Below are 21956 nucleotides of genomic sequence, written 5' to 3' on the forward strand. Positions count from 1 at the left end.
TCTTATTGATCTAATGTAATATTATAATCTTCTGAGACAGTTTTCATTAACTGTGAGCCATAAAGATAAAAATGTCAAGAAATAAAGGCTTGAAATATTTCACTCTATGTGTAATGAATCTATATAATATATTGGTTTTACTTTCTGAAATGAGTGACCAAAAATATCATTTTTGAGGATATTCAAATGAATTGAGAAGCATCTGTATATCCACAGTAAAAAAGACAAGCAAAGAAATTTGACTTTAAAATCTTTCAATCAAACACATCTAAACTCTATAAAACCGACATGAAAATGCATAAACAAGTGGTTACATTTGTTATAAATTTCAATTTTTTACAAATCAAAGACCATAAATATCTGGTGAAAATCTTTGAGGTGAATGGGCAAACACAAGAAAAACTAAAACACAACCTTAGAAAAATACCTCTGCTTATCATTACTTTTAACTAAATAATGTTTATTTCCCCAATTACAAGTAAACAAAGGGCTTAACAGAGTACATTACTCAGAGCACCGTGAAACTTTGTGAAATGATAACCATTGTTTCCCACTTTAGGCTAATATCCTAATTGTTTTAGTATGTTTGGAAACAGAATTCATAGATTATGGTCTTTGATATTTGGGAACATGATTCATAGATTATGGTCTTTGCCACAGACAATATGTTTTTGTTTTGTTTATTTCTTCTTGATGGCAAATGTATACCAAAATATTTACAATTACTGCATTACATTTTTTTCAAACCTCTAAAAGAGTAAATGAGCAGAAAGAGAAAAACATAATGCTAATAAATTAGAAACACAATCAAATAAAGGAGCAAATTTGATAAGCAATTAATGCAAAAAGAACAAAACAATCCATCACATTTTTTAAGAATAACCCAAGAAAGTTTTTGTAATTCATGTGCAACAATAATAACAGTGAGATTTAGTTTGAGGCAACCTCACCTAATAAAATAATCAATAATATAAAAAGGCACATTTTTCAGGTAACAAAGTTCACTTAATCAGCTAAAAGTGTTAGATCATCTTTGATTTTAAATTGCTGTATTACAGTCCATCAGGGGGATCATGTAACTTTCAACCCATGTTTAAAATGTCTCATTTGCTTCATTGAGAGGAATCAGAACCTTTATTTATCGATTTGTTTGTTTTTACATTAAATGGCTTCATCATGAAACAAATAGACTTTTTATGAACATTCAACATTATTTATGAACATAGAATTCTTTATGAACCTTCAACATTTTTTAAAGCATGATAAAAAGTTTGACCCTGTTAAGAAAAACAGTAACTAGCTAACAAGAAAACTCTCCCTTAACTGATATTATATTCAAAGCTCAGAAAATACACTGGCAAGCTTAAAAAATAAATTAAAATACCTTCAAAAATAGTATTTCCCCCCCAAAAAAAGAGCGTTATGGAAAATAATCACCAGCCTCCAGAGCCATTCCTACAAGTGTCTGCATGGATATAATAGCTTGTGCACATCTTTTATGGTTTAGAGGTCCGTGTGCGTTTGCTTGGAGTGACTAATTGCTCCATGCCTCGCTTTGTGGAGGATTTAGGAGATCCAATCTGTGAAGGTGTAGATTCCAGCTTTCTTTGAGACCTAGTTAATACTTGGTCTTCTAATGACAAAGGCTTGGCGTCCATATCTGGAGATTGTGGTTCCAAACCGTCAGAGCCTTTGTTAAGCACAGACTTCTTTAAGTCAACTTTTGTCCCTCTTGCCTTTGTTTGATGTGCTTTGTCAACTCCAATTTTCTTCCTCTTGTTTGTATTGCTCCAGAGTTCTTTTTTATTCGAGGCATTTGCTGAGGCATGTTGAACATGGACTTTCGTCATTTTGGTGAGGTCCTGCAACCTCTTTGATGACGTACCATGTTTGTGATGCAGGTTTTTCTTTAAAGTCCGTTTTGGTACAGAGGATTTTTTTGCCTTCTTGGTCAAGGACTTGATACTCTGGACAGTGGCAGACTTTGACCCCTTACTTGTCATCAATATTGGTTTGGCTGCTTTCTTTGAAACAATCGATGTTTTCAAACGGGTAACTCTGAAATTCTGCTCTTCGCGTTTCTTGCTCTGCTGAACCTGAAGTTTCTCGCGTATGTGCGAATATTTTTTGATAATTCTAGCACTTGCTGGAGTTTTTGAACTGCCGGTCACTGGGCAAAGGTTCTCAGGAGCCTGTACTGGCGTCAGTCCAGCAAGACTTTGCGCCTTCGTACTAATGCGTGTGGCGGTTTTTGGTTCAGGTTTAGTTCTAAACACGGAGATATCCTGACCGAAAGCTTTTGATATAAGCCTCTGGTTTTTTGGGTTATTTTTCACAGGTGATGCAATGGCAAACTTCTTCAAATGCTTTTTTAACCGTTCAGCCTGCAGACTGGGGAAAATCCCATGAGAGGAACCTGTCCCTGCTGCTGAGGTGTGAAAACACAACTGCGTTTCAGAAGGATGTCTAGTGTTAACCTTCTTGACAATGACAAGGGATTTGGTTTCAGTTGACTGCAAGAACAACCTACAGATACTGGGCAGGTCAAAGGGCTTCATGAACAGCATTTGCACAGGTGAGAACTTCTGTTGTTCTAGTGGTCTTGATTTGCGTATTCTACGTTTGCTTTTCCAGATTTCTTTAAGCCTGTCTGCTTTGTTTTTCGGCTTTGGTGCAGCTTGAGTCTCCTTATCCATTTGAACCCAACCTTTGTGCATTTTTTCAAACTTTGAATTTAAATTTGAAATGACCTGTTGGTGTTGTTCTCCTCTCAGCACCTCTAAAAACCTGGGAGGGCTATAAACCACAGGTTCAGTCCCTTGAAGACCTGCTATGCAGAGCAACTCGCTGGACAGACTGAAAGAATCTTTTGTTTGTGCCTCCGTATTCTCGATTTTAATTTTTGAACCCAACAGACTATGCTCAACACCTGAAGACACAGAAGCCCTCTGTTGTCGCTGAGGGCACTTATTTCTGAGCGGAGTGGCTAATCCACTAACGGACAAGTTCCCTCTTCTCAATGACATGCGCCCAGGACTCACTAATGCATCTTCAAGGGCAGATTTATTGTTAAGGAGCTGTTCTGCAGTTGAACTTCTTAAGGGCATGTATGCACAGGGCTCGGTTTTTATATAGGGAGCACTGGTGTGTGAATTGACAGGTTCTTCACAAATAAAACTTGATGATTTGGTCCATTTTATGGAACGTTTAACTGGGACGCCTTCCATCTGTGTAGCTGCACCACTACTTTTGCTTCTTAAAGGCATGCGCATGACACTCATGGAAGACAAATCAACCAACTCACTTTTAGTTGCCTGTTGACTAGCAGAGCAGCTACTTTTAGAAGACAAAAGCTCCTGCTTTTCGGAGTTACCGGCAGGAATAAGACTGCTCGATTCACTACCCAAGGGTCGTTCAATATGACTTCTGCTTCTTAAGAGCATGCTTTTAAAGCTTGGTGAAGCCTGCTTCCTGGGTGAAGCGTTGTCTCGATTAACAGAAAGTTCAATCTCGAAGTTCTGACTTTGATTTCTAAGTGAGATTTTCCCACTATTTGGTTTGTCCAATTCGTGTGGTTTTTCATTTTTAGCTGTGGAGGCAATGCTTAAAATCTCTGGAGCAACCTCAGGTGACACAACATTTGACAAGTCCTCACTGTTCTTTTGGAGATGTGGAATCAGAGGCTCATCATTCTCAGCAGATGTGTGTGTGTGTTTGGCCCCAGCTTCAAGAATGTTGGAATGCTCAGCCTCTGAACGCACAATTGTTTCAATCAGATTTGAAGGCTGTGTTGCTAGAAGAGTCTCACTAGCATGTGTCATCTTCAGGTCAACAAGTTCAGCACCACATTCAGAGTCTCTTGTTATATTAACACTAGGCATTAAGCCTCTACTACGCAAGCACCTGTCTGAGGTGGATGCATGCTTCCCAACAACCATTTTTGCCTGCAAATCTCTTTGAGCATGTAGAGCCAACTCCACATTCTCCTTGGATTTTAAGGGTTTTAGGCCGGACACCCCGGAATCCTCTTGACTCCACTCTGGTACTTCAACACAATTGACCACTTCATGATTCATTTCCACCTTGTGAGAATCCTGCTGTTGGGCACTCTTATCCACTGCATTTTGTGTCAATATTTCCACTGCATCCATCAGAACTGGCACTATATTAACTTTCGACAGGTCCTTTCTTGGTTCTACACTGAACACATCCGTAAAGTCATCTTTGGTTTTCTTGGGGGATAGCAAGCTTAGCGATGGCTCTATGGACTTATTTTCTAAACCACATATTTCTTCTGAAACAGAACCAATCTGGAAATCGCACTCATCTTTCTGTACAATGAGTTCCATTGTTTCAGATGTTTCTTTGACTTCTACCATGTCTTTTTCTATATGTGTGATGTGTGGTTTAACTGTTTTGGGAGCACAACTGGCCGCCTCTGTCATTACATCATGCGGAGTTCTTACCTCCCCCTGTTGCCACGAAAGTTCATTGGGAATTCTGTCATTACTTTTAGTTTGACCTGTCTGGCTGGTTTCAACAACCAAACTTTGACTTGTTGCTTTTACAACATCCCCTGGCATTTCATTGTCTGCCATCTGCTCTGATGATAAATTCTGAACAACAACATCTTGTATGCAATCCCCTGGAAATGGTGTGTTCATGAGAGGAACGCTGTCAGGCTTGGATAAGGACTGCTTCGGAGTAAGTGAGGTATGCACATCTGGCATACGAGCCGGACAATTCCTACTGGCATCACTGACAGATTTTCGAGATAATGTGCGGACAGTTTTCAGCTCCAAGTACTCCTCAACATACCTGTGCCCTCTTGTGCTCTTCCGAGCATTCTGCCGTGGATGCAGCCGGTTGTGAGATTGAGGCTGGCATTCAGTTATTGATTTTCTAACGTACACCAAGTCACAATGTCCATCAGGATCTTGTAAGATGTAATTTGTAGAGCCATTCCTTTGCCGAAGGGAAGACCCCTTTCTGCTTTTTCGGGCTGTTCTTGGAGATATGGGTGACACTACATTAGATGTTCTCTGAACCGTGGATGGCTTTAAAAGAGCATCTTTGCTTTGCACGGGGGCGCACCTCTCTGTGGCCTCTGAACAGGTGTCTGCACGATCAGACTCTGATGTATATGTTGGTAAGCGTCTATCAGCACTGCAAGTACCAGCTGCAGCTGACAATTGTTCTGCTTCCAGGTGCACAGATGTTTTTTTCATGATGAAAAGACTGCGACATGTGGAAGTGCTACTTCCATTTCTACATTCCATGTCTGCTCCATGAGGGGAAAACAAACCGTCAACAGTCATCTTGCAAAGGTCCACTGGCTTTTCAGGCACAATTTTGGAAACATCAGCATTCAGGGTCTGACCACTCTCCTCTTTATTTGTCCTGCCAACACAGGGTTCTTGAGTCCTAACAGCATCTGCAGAGCACATTCTCATTCTTGCTTGAAATGGCACATGACTGCAGCTGGTTGTGGCTTGCGTTGAAGCTGGTGTTTGTGAATGTCTGGAAGCATCCACAGTATTGACTTCGCTCTGTAAGAAGTCCAATGCATCAACTATTTGGCACTGGTGATGCAAACACAGCTTTGACATGAACTCTTCCAATGAAGATGCAGACTGCAGATCTTGTACACTAGCGAAGGTTGGGTCAACAGAAACCCTAAAAGCATGCCATAAAAAACATATTTTAGAATAGTCAAATGCATGTGGGTCAATATCACAGTAAAGTGCCTTTGAAACTTCGAAATTGTAACTTCATATTTAGTTAAAAAACCACAAAAGATCTCCACCCTGTCATAGACAAATTAGGCCACGTTTACACGATGACAAACGGAAAAGTTTCACGTGCACACGACAACGTTATCAAAACAATCCGCGTTTACACAGATCCGCAAAAATGACAAAACACTGTATTACACTGTATTGTACTGCAACTTTAACAGCCAATTTCTATAATTTATGCACACTTAAGTCACTGGCACTATTGTTTAGTCTCAATTATTATCTGTTCATAGTATATAGTCATCTGTATATATTGTTCATAGTACATACCTACGGTCATATTTTCATAGTCCATGCCCACTGTATAATATTTTCATAATATTGTATTCTGTATTTATTCTAACTGTATATCTTGCACTTCTGGTTCTGGCAGTGTGTGGGACATGCCAAAATCACATACATTTAATCAAAGGTGGTAGAAAATGAGAAAAAAATCGTATCATGCCTGCGAAATATTTAGCCATTTATAATAAAACCAAAGGCACTTTATATTCATATTGACCCATGTCTGAACATCATAACATCCTGGTTTGTGTGACCTCGATTGTTCTTTACCTTTTGACCACATGAGCAGCCGGACTGCCATGTGCACAAGAATTGTTGAGAGATGCATGTCCCTGGTCGAAATTCTTCTTTGTTGAAAGGTCGAGAACACCATCTAAAGGGAGACAAATGATCACAAATTACACCAAATAAAGATATGTTTCATTCAGCATAATAACATAATCCTGTTTCGCACCTTGCTCAATGTCCTCTACTTTCACCTTCTTCACCGAGAGGTCCAGTGGGGCATCCTGGTGTGCCATGAGAGGAGCAGCAGCAGTGGACATGACACTGCTAGTCTTCACAAGGCTTTTGTCCTTTTCTTCATTGTTTTGATGGGAGTCCTGAGAGCAGTTGGTGTTCGGGGTATAATATGTAGCTAAACGATGAATCATTTGCTGCACAATTTCACAAGCCACCACAGGGATGTGCGGATCTGGAATCCTCGGTTTGTATTCTGTTTAATCAGACATGAATATGGTAAGAAAACATATTCATCCCTCATCAACAGCCTACGTGCCACATGTGCTCGGCAGAACCAAAAGCATATCGTATTTGATTTAGATTGTAGTTTTTAACATCTGCACAACTGGATTACTTCTATGCAAATCACTGTTTGAATTTCTATCTTGGCAACACCAACAATGAGCAATTAGTCCGTCTACACTAAATGCAAAAAATCAGAAAAGCATGTGGACACTCCAACAACTGCAAGAAATTCATGATAAGAAAATGCTTTGGATCAAATTGAAAGTTAAACTGAAGAGAATAAAACAAGCACTTTCAGTGACTCTCTGCAGTAGGGATGAAACCATTCACTCCGCTCATGATACTGATCTCATGATACCATTTGTTCTTCAAAATGAGTTGATAGAAATTAATAATGAACAAATGCCCTTTTATTATTTTTCAAATGCAGCACATTTCTTCGTAAAATAAAAATATATTTTATGTCTAATAACAAAACTAAAATTTTAAAACGAATGGTAACACTTTATAATAATTGTCATTAATAAATTATTAACAAACATGATATAATGCTTAACAGATCATTAGTTAATGTTTATGTATGTCATTAACCCATATGATTATGCACTTAACAACAGAAATTATACAAAGATTACACGATGAATTAAGTTTATTTACTAATGTCATTGAACTTTAGTTCACATGTTACCTAAAGCTCTTTTTTTACATTTGATGTTTAACATTTGCTTAAAGTCATAATGAAACGGAAGTTGCGATTGACTTCTTTTCAGTATCATGATGTGTATCCGGGTGAAATGGCTTCTGAAATTAGAAAAAATGAAGGGCGGGGTTTTATTTTGCCCTTTTGATGACTATACTGACAGTGAGTATAGTCCCGCCTCTTTTTGGTTTCCTGACGTCATGTGGTGAGGAGTCGTTGTTGAGATGGAAAGGAGCTTAATGTTCTTGATTAAAGATTATAAGTGTAAATTAATTAAAAAATAATAATGGTGTGCACGGATCACTGCAACACTGTGTAAAACACACTTCCTGTTTGATTTCATGGTGAATTTAATGTGTAATTTACAAACTATTATTACATTAATATAACATAATAATTAATTAATGAAAGTGACCTATTTGTCAGATATGGTGACTCCTACCCAAAATGTGACCTCTGTATTTAACTCATCCAGTGATGCTTTCGTCTGTTTTCGGAAATAATCATACAGCTGTATCCGTCTTTTATAAATGTGATCAAGCTAAATACTCTTTAAAGTATGCAATACTACTCTATAGGTAGACAAGATTAATATGAGATTGGCAGACACTGTAAAGGTAACATCCGTTTTAATGATTTATTAATAAAGTTATTATTAAGTGTCACCAAACGGATAATAGGAAATTTATGTTAAACTCTTTATTATAAAAAACTAAGACTTTCGTCCTTTTCCTAACGTTTTTTCAAGTTTGCAGTAAATACAGCGGCCCCTGCTGTTCAAAACATTTAACAACTCACATTATATTCGACTTTTTAACCGGCTCACGGTGAATGGAAACATCCCTGCTGTGCATTACAAAGTCTTGACTTCAATTGTAACCGAACTTCTTAAGGGCCCTTCACACATGCATTCAGTTCAACGGCCTCAAAAAGCAAAGACCAATTGCCATATTGCTAGCAATGATCAGATTTAGACGTACAATTTGACAACCGATGCGGGTCACTCATAAGTGCTAGACCGAAAAGGACAGTATGTGGCTCCTATAGTATACTCACCCTTCCTGTGTAACACAGCATTCAGGAACTCTTCCGACAGCCACTCGAGTCTGCAGATATTAGAAGGATGTTTACCTAGTAATGGTTTGCCTCCACTTTCCACAATTTGTTTGTTCAGCGCAACTACATGGTCCTATTGAAGAATAAAAGAAACAGCAAAACAATAAGAGTACATGTGTGTGTGCACTGGGTTCTGTTGCCTTTCTAGAAAGTACGTGAAGGAAAAGCAATTGTACTTCATAGCATTCAAATGCCATGACAAATAATCGTACAATTTAAAATAATAGTTCTTTGAAAAGATTACTTAAATATCTGTTAGCGCAGGAAAACAGACACCTTAAAGCAAAACAAATGCTGCTCCACGGTGTCTCGACATATCAGAGAAGGGGGAAAGTAAAGAAAATAAAAACTACCTTCACTTTTTCTCGTCTTAAGCAGCAGAAATGACAACTGTCATCAAATGAGCAATTTGACACACTTGCAGGCTTACAATCTGTGGATCCAAAAGAAGAGGTAAAATGTAACTGTGCGCGCGCAGGAACCAAAATATACTGAACCCAACACCCGTCTAATTCATAAGACCACTTCAGAAGACATAGACCAGAGGTCGGTGGTAGGGGGCTATGCAGTAAAAGAGCATTACTTCACATCTGAAGCCTGTGAACAGACCAAACTTTTTTTATTCAGTTTTATAAAATGGGGAAGAAGCTAGCGCACTGAAACTTTACCTGCGTCAAACCGTGAAAGTTGCGAAAGAAGGTGACATTTTTTATTTTGTAGAACCATAACGAAGATTGTTTGGTAAATCCGTAGCCCTCTTTGCTTCATATAATGCGTCAATGGGATCCACCTGTCTAAGAGTTCCTAAAGCACATCATTCCAAAAAAGCAGCTGTTGGCAACATGTTGACATCATGCGAAGCGAATCGTTCAATATTTTCATAAAACTGAATGTAATTTTTAATAATATACAGCATCTGTACACGTCCCGGTCGCAATCTTCTTCTTGTAGCATTAGGTGGCAGATGGCATACCAGCGTCTGGTGCGTTTAGCACCACCTGCAGAAAGGGAGTGTTGGGCGACGCCGCTTTTTTATTATTATGTGCTTTAGGAACTCTTAGACAGGTGGATCCCATAGACTCCCATTATATGGGCTGCAGATTTACCAAACAATCTTCTTCATAGTTCTACTCAAGAACAAATGTCACCTGCATCTGGGATGGCCTGGGAGTGAGTAAATAAACGGCAAATTGGAGTTTTGGGGTGAATTATCCCTTTAAAGGTACAGTGAAAAAAAAATCTAATGATCCGCAACTAGTTAGTGGAACCCCTACTAGACAAAGCAGAAACTAAAATCTGCAGGACACAGGCCCTCCAGGAACAGGTTTGGGGAACCCTGTTGTACACAAAACACTGGTTGTGTTTATGTTAAAAACTACACAAACATTTGAAAAGAATACAACCAACAGAACATGTCTAACTTTTTATTTTCGTATTCCAATATTTATGACATTTAAATGTTAAACACCCTCAGGAAAATTAACCATGGTTTGACAACAGTTAAATGGAGAAAAAACATGGTTACCAGAAAATGACCATAGTTACACCCATAGTTAGACGTTTTTTTAAACACTCGGGAGCTTGCACTCTCGTGGCATCTGCCGTTGCCAAGCAAGCTTTACTTTTTTTTTCATCTACACTCCATGCACAAAAAAACTGATGTGTGACAACATATATACAGGAATACAGAAATAAGTACATGGGTTGGACAATGAAACGGAAACACTGGCCAATATAGTGTTTGGGGTTTCATGGCTATTTTTGCCCAGCCTGGTGGCCAATCTTCACTGATTTCACATTCCACCAGTAAGAACTGAGTGTGAAGGTTGAATTAGCAAAGCAATAGCTCAGCTGTACATAACAATGTAGGACAGCAGTCTTTGTGATGTATCGAGAGCCAGGGTATCCAGGGTGATATCAGCATACCAGCATGAAGGATGAACCACATCCAACAATAGTAACTGTCGACGCAAGAGGAAGCTGTCCGGAATATAACCGGGATTGTATCCAAAATATTATAAAACCACAGCTGCCCATCTTACTGTAGGATTAAATGTGCACCTCAACTCTCCTGTTTCCACCACAAATGTTCGTCTGGAGCGCCACAGGGTCAAAATACATGGTGTGGACTGCTATAGCCAAACCTTTGGCCGTATGTGCCAATGCCAAATGTCATTTCAATGGTGCCCGGAAATCTTGGACTATTGACAGTGTGAAAAATGTGCTGTTCTCTGATGAGTTCACCTTTGCTGTCTTTCCCACCATCCAGGAGAGTTACGGTATGAAGAAGCCCCAAAGAAGCTAACCACCCGGACTAAAGCCTGCTCAGAGTGAAGCATAGGGGTGGATCAGTGATGGTTTGGGCTGCAATACCATGGCATTCCTTAGTACTAATACTTGTGCTAGATGGGCACGTCACTGCCAAGGACAACCAAACAATTCTGGAGGACCATGTGTACCCAATGGTTTAAACATTGTTCAATTGTAGTCAGAAAAGGCTTTCCACCATCAGCACCACGTAGTAACCTAGCCGCTGTTCTGCAAGAGAAATGGCTCAAAATCCACCTGGCCACTGGCACTATCTGTCAATCCTTAACAAACGTATGCTGTATTGGCTGCAAAAGAAGACCCTACACAATACTAATAAATGATTGTGGTCTAAAACAACTTGCACAGTGGTTGAACAATGAAACTGAAACATTGCATAAGTATTCATACCCTTTTTGGGACACTTAAATTTAGCTCAGAAGCATTAGTTTTGCTTGTTGCTGTTTCTACTCTTTAAGTGGAGTTACCCTGTGGCAAATTCAATTACATGATTATGATTAGGAAAGGCACATACCTTTCAATAAAAGGTCTAACAGCTGAAAATGCATATCAGAGTAAAAACAAAGCCATTAGGTCAAAAGAACTGCCAGTAGAGCTCTGAGACAGGATTGTATCAAGACAGATCTGGTGAAGACTTCTGACAAAATGCTGCTGTATTGAAGGTTCACAGAAGCATGTAGCCTTCATTAATCCTTAATGAAAGAAGTTTGGAACAACAAAGTCTCTTACTTGAGCGGACCCCCGTCCAAACTGAGCCATCGAAGGAGAAGGGTATTGGTTAAAGTGGTGACAAAGAAGCTGATGATCACTCTGTTTGAGCTCCATGATCATATACGAGTATGGAAGACATTTACAGAGGGACAAACATCACTGCAAAACTCCACCAATATGGTCTTTATGACAGAGTAGCCAGACCCAAGCCTTTCCTCAGGGCAAACACATATGCAAACATGAAATATGCAAGAAGAACTTCAAAGAATCTTTCAAACTGTCAGAAACAAGATTCTCTGGTCTGATGAATCTCAGTTTCATGCATCGTGTCTGGAGAAAACCAGGCACTGCTCATCACCTGCACAATTCCAACAGTAAAGTGTGCTGGCAACAGCATCATGATGTCAGGTGTTTTTCAGCCGCAAGGGAAGAAAAGCTCAAAGGCATAAAATCCAGAGGTTATGCTCATGAATACCTAGTCCTGAACAGGGCAGAAGGTCAATCTCCAACTGGACAATGATCCCAAGTACACAGCTAAAACAATGCAAGACAACTTATGGACAACTCTGTCAATGTCGTAGAGTGACCAGCTAGTGCCTGGGCTTGAACCCATTTGAACATCTCTGTAAAAAAACCTGAAATTGTCTATCTACATCCAACCTGACAGAGTTTGAGAGGATCTGAGGAGAAGAATTGCAGAAAATTGCCAAATACAGATGTGTAAAGCTTGTCACATCATACCAAAAAAGACTTGACTGTGAAAGTACTTTAACCAACTACTGGGTTAAGGATATGCGTACTTATGCATTGTACTTATTTCAGTTGTTCATTTTTAATAAAGTTGTACCAAATCTATTTTTAGTTTTGTCATTATTGTGCATGGAGTGTAGAGTTTGAGATAAGGCAGCAACATAAAATGTGAATAAAATGAAGGGGGCTGAATATGTTTGCAAGGCACTGTACCTCTTTCATAATGAACCATGCCACACTGCAAAATTTGATCCACAATGCTTTGTGGAACACATCAAAGTTCAAGCTATTGCTGTGGCCACCAAATTCACAGATGGAGAATGTATGGGATTGTGTGGAATAAAATCCAAACTATGGAGGCCTCACCTCGCAGGATTTAAAAGATAGGATGCACCGTAATGAATTTTTGGCTGAGGCCAAAACAGAATATAAATAAACAATTGCTAATTGTTTCATTGTTTGTAACAAATAGCAAAAAATAAATGTTTAGCATTGCATAAAAATGTACTTTTTAATAGTTTCTCTTGCTTTTCAAGGAAACTCCAAAACTTCAATTAAAAAATACACTCCAGCAGGCATTATACCAACAAAGCACAATATAACTTAAAGGGATACTCCCCCCTAAAAATGAGGGGTCCCCCAAAAATTCTGGTGGTTTCAAACCTGTATACATTTATTTGTTCTATTGAACACAAAGAAAGATATTTGGGAAAAAGGTTAGCGATTTTCAGTTCTGGGACATATTACCATATTAGAATTTTGGGGGGTTCAGTTAAAAATGAGATATTTTAAATAATTTAGGAAAACAAACCGTTCTGGGGCATCTTTGATGTCCCACAAGTGCAATTGCAAACATTCTTTCAAATATCTTTATACAGGTATGAAATGACATGGGTGAATGTCCCTTTAAAAGTCAATTGGCAAAATAAAAATATATTAGGCCTATAGCTGACTGATGAAAACAAGTGCGCTGAAATGGGTGTAAAAGTGCATGAACCTACAACAAATAATAGTTGTAGACATCAGCCTACTTATGCCACAAGTATAGTTCAATTTTTTCACAGTTAAACACAAAGCCACAAAGTATCCTCAATTTGGTTTGTACACATACACAGCAATATAATGCATGTACATTGTGATATCCAATACTTCGGCTGGCCTACTTCGGTCAGTAAACAACAGTTAGGCAGGGCTCACGTGGGACTAATGACAAAGACCCTGTTGTCGCCTTGTGGATAAATTTAATTCCATTTTCATTTATACAACGTTGTGTTGTTTCAAAGCAGCTTTACAGGAAAAAGAAAACCCAAACACAATAAATGAATGTGTATACAGTTCAATCGGTACTAACAAATGTAATGTTAATGGAACAACAAAGATGTCTGCAATGAAGAACGAGCGTTATCGCAAGCGCATAGTTGTGTGTTTGAAGAAAAGAGACAAGCAAAAGCAATCATGCTGCTCAAATGTTATCGTTTCATTTTTTTATGTAGATCTTATCTGACTTCACCTCAGCTAAATAAAATGACGTGTTATTTCCCACAGGCCGAGTGGCACTATATAACACACCCACCTATTACCTAATGGCCATGGACCAATGAAGGCTCGAGAGAGTTCTGTTTGGTTTGCTGCGGCGAACTAGATTTTGTTCAGAATCAGGGCACACATGGTTTCGTATGTAGCATGCTGAGCCCTTTATCCGGGAGGACCAGTTCTCCTGAAGTGTTACAGCTGCAGTCAGTGACTTGATTAAAAGAACAATTCAAATAAAAGGGTAATCGTTTAGGATTAACATAAATGAGTAAATTAGTCATTTTTATGGCAAAATGGTATAGCATTTTTGTATTGATTTATTTAATTAATTTACATTTGTTAAAAAATATTAAGGTCTGATTTTGTTGAGTCTGATAAACGTATAACTGCACAACCTGAATGTACAAAGTACACATGGTTAAAATATTCGGCAGTGTGCATACTATTCTGATGACAAACTGGTGTCTGCGTATTGTACGCTGACAGCCATGTATGCGGAAAAAGTAAAGCATACTTGGGGCTTTAACTTACTTCAGGAAAGGTGTCAGCTAATGCATGAAAAACATCTCCGCTTTCATGATCGCATCATCAACAACTTCATCGTTCAGTAAAATGAATTTTTTTATTTCAATTAAAAGCTTTTCTCCTACTACCTAGGATCACATGACCACAAATGGCAAAATGACTTTCATTAAGTGACCACCATATGACCCCACTTCAGTAACAACATTCTGGGAAGGTCATCTTACTGTGACCGAGAAACCATTTTCATTTTTAAATGCAGATATCATCATCAGTTAGTTGCAACACTCACGTCTTACATCCTATTTTTGGTGTGTAGAAAAGTGTAAGACATAAGATGATAGCAAGACAGTATAATGCTTTATGCATAGTTACAAAGTCACAATTGCAATTAATAGGACAGGAATATTATGAATAAACTAAGAGAAACCAATTGCCTCAGGTAAACATACCTTTTAAAAGCCTGAGATCCTCTAGAACTTGTGTCCCAAGAAAAACTTCTGAGATACAATCAAGACCTATTCAAGAGAAGATGGAAATTATCAGATATTTCAAACGTAAGGTATAAAATATGCATCCTATTACACAGACTCAAAGAATACACCCACAGTTACATCATATAAGGGACAGTGACAAAAAAGGGTTGGCAACATGAGAACATAAAAAATCTTTTAAAAACAGTATGTATCGGTATGTAAAGCGTGTACCAGATATTACATTTACATTTAGTGGACACTTTTATCCAAAGCGACTTACAAAGACAAATTAGATACCATTAACTTTTGTATTTTTAGTTACTGACTTGGACCCGAAGTACCGGGACTTTTGACAACACTAGGTAGGGGTCATCCGATATGCGTTTTTCAGGGCCGATGTCTATATCGATTTTTACAGATTAAGTAGACCGATAACTAGGGCTGGGTATCGAGGTCGATTGCCTCGCTACCAATGAGTATCACAAGAATTCTGTCATCATTAAGTCACCCTTATGTCATTTCATACCTGTATAAATTACTTTGTTCTGATGAACACAGAGATCATAGTTGGAAGAATTTTTGTAATTTCAGTTCCAGAACATCATTGACTACCATAGGAGTAGGGGGTCGACTGATTGTTTTGAACTATTGTTTGTTTATTTCCTTACTGCTTACCATGGTATTACTATAGTAAACTTGAGTTAACCATGGTTTTTGGGCAAAGTTTTTGTCAGAGCTCTTGTTTTCTTTTGTACATATTTTATATATATATATATCGGTTCAAAATATTGGTTAGTGGTCTTCTTGACATGTATTAATAGATATTGACATCAGCCCTGAAAAACACATATAGGTCGACCTCTACATAAGAGGATAAATTAATTGGGAGTCAAAGGCGACCCAGAACAGTTTGATTTCCTGAAATCTTCAAAATATCAAATTTTGTGTTAAAATAAAGAATGTTTTTCCTAGTATATTAGTGGATGATGTCCCAGAACTGAAAATTACTAACATTCTTCCAAACTTTTCTTTCTCTGTGTTTATAGGAACAAATTTCAGAAATAAATATTCAGGTGAACTATCCCTAATACAATTGAAAGACATCCTATTTTCCCATTTCATTCAGTACATTTAGAAAACTAGTTAATATAACACTTGTTGCGAGCAGTTTGAGTGTCGGCTGTGTCCCGTGTGTGAGTGCACTAACTGAAGATCGTCTTTTGAGAGCACGCGAGTACTTGATGCTTTAAAATGTTTGTATTTGTGAATTGGCATGACTTAAAATAATGTCCAAATGCCTATTCCATCAAATGATGCGATCACTGAATCAGCTCGAGCTAGCAAATCCTTTCAGTGACTTCAGCCTGCCACATTGATTGGCCGGACTCGTTACTTTCAGCAAATCAGATGGGCGGTGGGCAGGCATTGCTCTAGGACAGTGAGTGGCATATTGCAACAGAGGAGACTGCATTAGAGTCAAAAAGCACTTTCCACAAATAAATTAATTTATCGGCCAATCGACTTTGAAAATGACCAATGTCAATAATAAGGAAAATGCTTCATATCGACGCCGATAATCGGCCAGGGCTATAATCGGTCAACCCCCTACTTCTAAGAGTAGAAGACAAAGTACAAACACTAGTCACAAATGGAGAAGCATACTTGTGACGAAATCACGTCGTGTTTCAGTCTTGTTAACGTTAAAACTTTTTATCTGTTGCATTATACTGTATTTTACAACTGAATGCCACCAGCAATCACTTTAACTGCTGCAAACATGTATATATCCGATATATAACAGCAACATCATCAATCACAATACAGTGACATCTAATGTATATTATAGAGCCGCCGTGTGGTGTTTGCCCTTTCTCGACAATTATGAACACTTCTTTGATTTTAAATACAAGTGACGGTTAAATACACTACACGCAGGCAACTACACACACGGAAGAGAGGCCGAGGGCTCGTGTGAACACACATGGAGCTCATCGCAAGAGAGTGCATGCAAACATGCAAGAGATGATGCGCACGCAGCCACATGCCACTCACACCAAATAAAGTCAGGAAAGAGAGACGACGCGGAGGCGCTGTTTATCGATTACAGTCATTATCACGGATGGATAATTTACAAAATGTGATGCCAAATTAGCTCGGGCAGCAATTCATTTCAATGGGCAGACCATCCATGTCAATGCATTGAAGGGGAAACGCTGAATATGGTCTTGACATGCACATTTACTGTCAGTTCAAATGAATTCAGAGAAATTTGGTCTGGTGTATTCAGAGTTTAAGCAGTCGTCTCAGCATCAATCAATAACAACACTTATCTTGCTTTTTTAAATGCACAGACTATTTCACATATTTATATTTGTGTTCAAATGTAAACACATTTAAAACCATTGTGTGGAGTTCTGCTGAGAGGTGGAATTAACGAAGTAAGATTTTGAATATTTTCATTTACTCATTCGTCTGAAGCTTTTATCCAAACACAGGACAAACGCTGTGCACAGAAAAGCTAAAACAACTTGAAAAAACTATGTGAGCAAAAGAGATTTACAAACAACAGGATAGCTCAAAGTATGCGACTTCAAAATGTAAGTTTGTGTTATGTGGCAGTTAAATAAATGTATTTGGCGCCTGCGGAGCAAATGGCTCCTTAACTATTTTTTGTCCTGAATAACATCAACATTGAATATCCTGGTAACATGTACAACATCAGACTATGGGATGCAAATTTCAATTATTTATCGGTATCGGGGAATTCCCAGAAAATAAATCAAGTTATCTTTTCCAATATTGCAAACCCTTAACAAAACCATTTTTTCTTATTTTGTGTTGTGAGGTCCAAGGGTTGTTGAAGGACTTCATATGTTCAGTATCTTCTCTCTCCATTGATGACTGAAATATTACATTTAGTTTAACACCCAAGATGTGTGGCGTGATAGTAAAGAGGTCACCATCTTTTTAACCAGTCTCAAACTATTCTTGCAGAAAACATGCATTCACAGGCTATATGATACATATATTATGAGTATTGTCTAAAGGTCGAACACAAAAGCTATTTACGTTTGATACGATGCCTGAAAACACGCGTGAAAAGAGAATATCATGTCTTCACGTGTATTTAGCATTAACACGCAGAAATAAGCGACACACACCGAATGCAGAAGAGAAAAGAAAGAGATCGAGATGTGTGTGCGCAGAGTTAACATGCAGGTATTAACTGACGCACACGTCAACGCATAAGCGACGTAACTATACATACAGTACGATTGAGCATCTGCTGACACATCCCAACGGGAAATAACACGAACTCATTATGCAAGTGATAAAAACACCACTGTTTAATGTGCAACTGTCGCTATTAGTTAAAGATGAAATCACGTGATGCTGCCTTAACGGTTAGCCCATTAGCATGCTAACTGCAGGAATTACAGAACACAATTGCGTGAAACTAACGTTAAACAAGCGCTTGAAACGTCGGACTTACACTTGCAGTAAATATGAAGAGCGTGCTGATCTTACCTACACACTGAATGAGTTTAGACGTCCAGCAGTCCGTGTTCTGGTGTAAAATATACCTCTCATTGGCGTGTAAACCCTTGTTGCACGAACTCGCCATTTTCTACTGTATGTGTTCACGGGGACGCGCACGTAAAGCATGCACATATGTTTCATTACGCTGTCGCGTTCTGTTCAACAGGATATCTCTTAATACCAGAATAATACAAAAAGATATCGAATTAAGTCAAATAACTGGGAAGATAAGAATATTTTCCTCTTCAAGGTAATATATATTCCAGAAATCTCCTCAGAGAAGATCTTGAAATCAGACCAGAACAATTTTGTATAATAAAGTAGAAAACCTGGTAAGTACTCTCATCATTTAAATGACTTTAATCTTTTAATAACCTAATTTACTGGATAAATAATAATTTTTAAAATGAAACCCCACGAATGTCATTGATGACACAGAGACACTCCTGGAGACCATAAAAGTCTCCTCCCACTTGATGTCCTGAAAGTGTGAATTCCCAAAACTTAAAGCTTTTCATGTCTGCCTGTTCACGATCCTTTAAAGCAACCTCTCTGTCTCACACTGCCAGCACACCCATGCTAGTATTTCACTGCTTACCTCCAGCCTCTTCCTCACGCTACCCCATACCCACCCGATGACTCTTATTATTCTTGACAGAGTACTGAACTTTTCAATATCCATTAATCTTTCAGTTATTAGTCTACTCAGATTTTTTGGTTCTTTCATCCACTGACCTTTTAAGGAATTCTGTGCCATTCAGCCACACAGAGGCCTTGTCAACGTTTTTAAGGCTTGCCCCTCGTGGGATGATATCTGGGAGGTTCATTTTCCCTGGAATCCACCACCAATTCCTAATCATTCCTGTCTTCTTTATCTCTCCGATAGTGTTTGCAAAAAAGTTTGATATCCACAGCTATCGCGCTGGATGGCTCTGAATACCGCCTGACTATCCATAAGATTGAACCATTTCTCTACTTCAATCCGTCCCTGCTTTTCAAAGTATTTTCTAAGATTCGTTGCAAAGACTGCGCCACAGACTTCGGCCTTTACAGGAACCCCCTTCCGTTCTAGTGGTGTCAGTTTGGCTTTAGACTCAACTAACTGAACATCCAAGCCTTGAATTGTATTACATCCGAGATATAATACTGCACCGTGGGTTTTGTCACTCCCATCCGAGAATGTGATTCCCCATGGCTTACCTTTTCCAATTACAGGCGTAAGACTTCTATGGAATTTAACTTTCTGGAGTCGCACATAGTCCTCAAACAAATCAATGGCTTCAACCAGGATTCCTTCTGAGAGTGCTGTTTCCCAGGTATGTCTTGTTTAACTTGTTTTTCTAATGAGAATCTAATGAGACCAAGTGGGTTATAGAGTTCCCCCCCCCCGCTACCTGACTCAATAGATGTCTTCTGATCCAGGGATTTGGTGTCTTCAATCTCACCTCCTTTTCAAGGGATCCTCCTCGGTTCTCAACTTCTTTTTCATTTTAGAAAAATTAATAGAAGTCATGATATACAACATATAATCATCTGCTGTGTATACAATTCCTAGGGCGTTATCGGCCCCAACTGGTTAAGAAGCACAACAGTTTTTTCAGGAAGCAGCTTTGAGGTTTAAATCTTTTTGCTTGTCTTTTCAGATCCAAACCTCCCACTTTGACTCAGACCAGCGCTTTTAACTAGAATCCACCAGCTTCCATTATTTTCGCAAGGCCATTCACAATCTTGATCAGCCTCTTCGATTGTTACAAGATTTAAGGATATCATCTACATAGCTCTCTTTGTCTAGAACGCTCCACTCCTCTTTCAGGTGGGCAAAAGCTGCTAGCCCAGCTGTCTCCCGCATTACCAGCTGTACGATCTCCTGGTTATGACATACTCCTCTATTTCTTCCTCTGGTGTATCCCTCCAAAAAAATCTGTGGAGATTTATTTCTCATTCTTCTAGCCATAACGAATTAAATATCTTCCCAATGTTACCCAGCACTCCAAACACTCCTTTCCTGAACCTGAGTAGGACAGCTCTGATTAAATTCAACACATCAGGTCCTTTCAACAGGAGGTTTCTCATACTCAGCCACTTAAACTTCTGGCTGCTATTGCACAAAAGACGCACAGGCGTGGTGACTGACTGTGGGTTTAGTGCGACTAGATGACTTACATACCAGACTGGGGCACTGGGCCCATCCACTTGTCAAGCACTTCTTTTGAAAGCTTTACTGTAGCACCTCTCTTAACCATTTAATTAACCTGTGGAGAAAAGGAAGCAGGGTCTTGAACCCATTGGTACTTTGCATCGCAATGAGGTTGATCACTATGGGAATCCGCTTGCACATAAGTAAGATCACTTCTTATTATGTCCTGGTTTTCTCCTCTACCAAAGTCATCTTTTCCGCCCTGGCTGGCAATTCCAGATAACGGCTTCCTCCAAACTTTGAGTGGGACATACTACAATTCTTTTAAAAACCAAACACCAAGGCTCGGGTACAACAAAAATATAAAAGAAATACAATGACATAAGAACGAAAACAATCATGTACAAATTGCCAGAGTCATTCAACTTTCACCCAACTCAATACACCACAACTGCATTCATGAGACACGGTAAATTATCGAGCACTCCAATCAGTGGACTCATCTAAATTCTACCGATGTCTCCAGCTTTATCAATAACAAGTAAGGAAAATAACCCAAACATTTACATAAAAGAAACTAAGTAACCGAAAACAAAGAAATGAGATCCAGGCAAAGAAGCAGGGCATTACCATAACAGAAACTTTGGACGTACAATCACCTGCCAAACATAAAACGTGTGGTTAAAAACAGGAACAATTTACCACAAGATTAAAAATGTTGGTACATGCCGAGTAGACCGATAGAACTATAGACCATAGAACTATAGACCGATTTCAAAAATACTAGAAAAAGTAGTGTCCACTCAGCTCTTTCTTACAAAATAATACACTTTCAGATAAAAATTTGTCATGATTCTGCTTTCTCATGTCTTGATTTTTCTAGTCCAGTGGCAGGATTATGACAGGACCACATGTTGTGTGTGGAGAAAAACATTATTGTCAGTCATGACATAATATGTGTTCTCTCCGGTCTCGTATCTGACGCCCGCCCCTCTTGTTTCCTTGTAAGCTTCCCCTGAGTGTTTCTTGACCCACACCTGTTCCTTGTGTAATCATGCATTGTTAGTTTGCCCTATTTAATGCCCTCTTGTCTATTGTGTTGTGCGCGTTCGTTGTATCTGTACCTGTTTCTATGCTGTGTTCCGTTGCCTTGTTGAGATTGTGTCTTGTTATTCATTGGATTACCCTGCCCCTTGTCTGGATGTTTTTGTAGTCAGTCGAGTCTTCGTGTTTATAGATTTAAACATTTTTGTCTTTTGTTTCATGCCCCCTTGTGGGAAGTCTTTGTATTCAGTTTTTGGATTTTAGTTTTG

The 21956-nt window shown here is 38.8% G+C and overlaps 1 protein-coding gene across 1 annotated transcript; it reads right to left on the minus strand.

The window, feature by feature from the left end:
• Positions 1 to 240: 240 nt before the first annotated feature.
• Positions 241 to 18617, minus strand: LOC306904156 (uncharacterized protein). The gene is made up of 7 exons (XM_079473882.1): positions 18495 to 18617; positions 14943 to 15008; positions 9000 to 9079; positions 8587 to 8719; positions 6538 to 6798; positions 6354 to 6456; positions 241 to 5676 (listed from the first exon to the last, which is right to left on the minus strand). Exons 1-7 carry the CDS (start codon positions 18589 to 18591, stop codon positions 1497 to 1499), a joined length of 4920 nt encoding a protein of 1639 aa, XP_079330008.1. The 5' UTR covers positions 18592 to 18617; the 3' UTR covers positions 241 to 1496.
• Between the last annotated feature and the right edge of the window lie 3339 nt (positions 18618 to 21956).

Source organism: Barbatula barbatula, assembly GCF_947034865.1.
Source record: "Barbatula barbatula genome assembly, chromosome: 14".
NCBI lineage: Eukaryota > Metazoa > Chordata > Actinopteri > Cypriniformes > Nemacheilidae > Barbatula > Barbatula barbatula.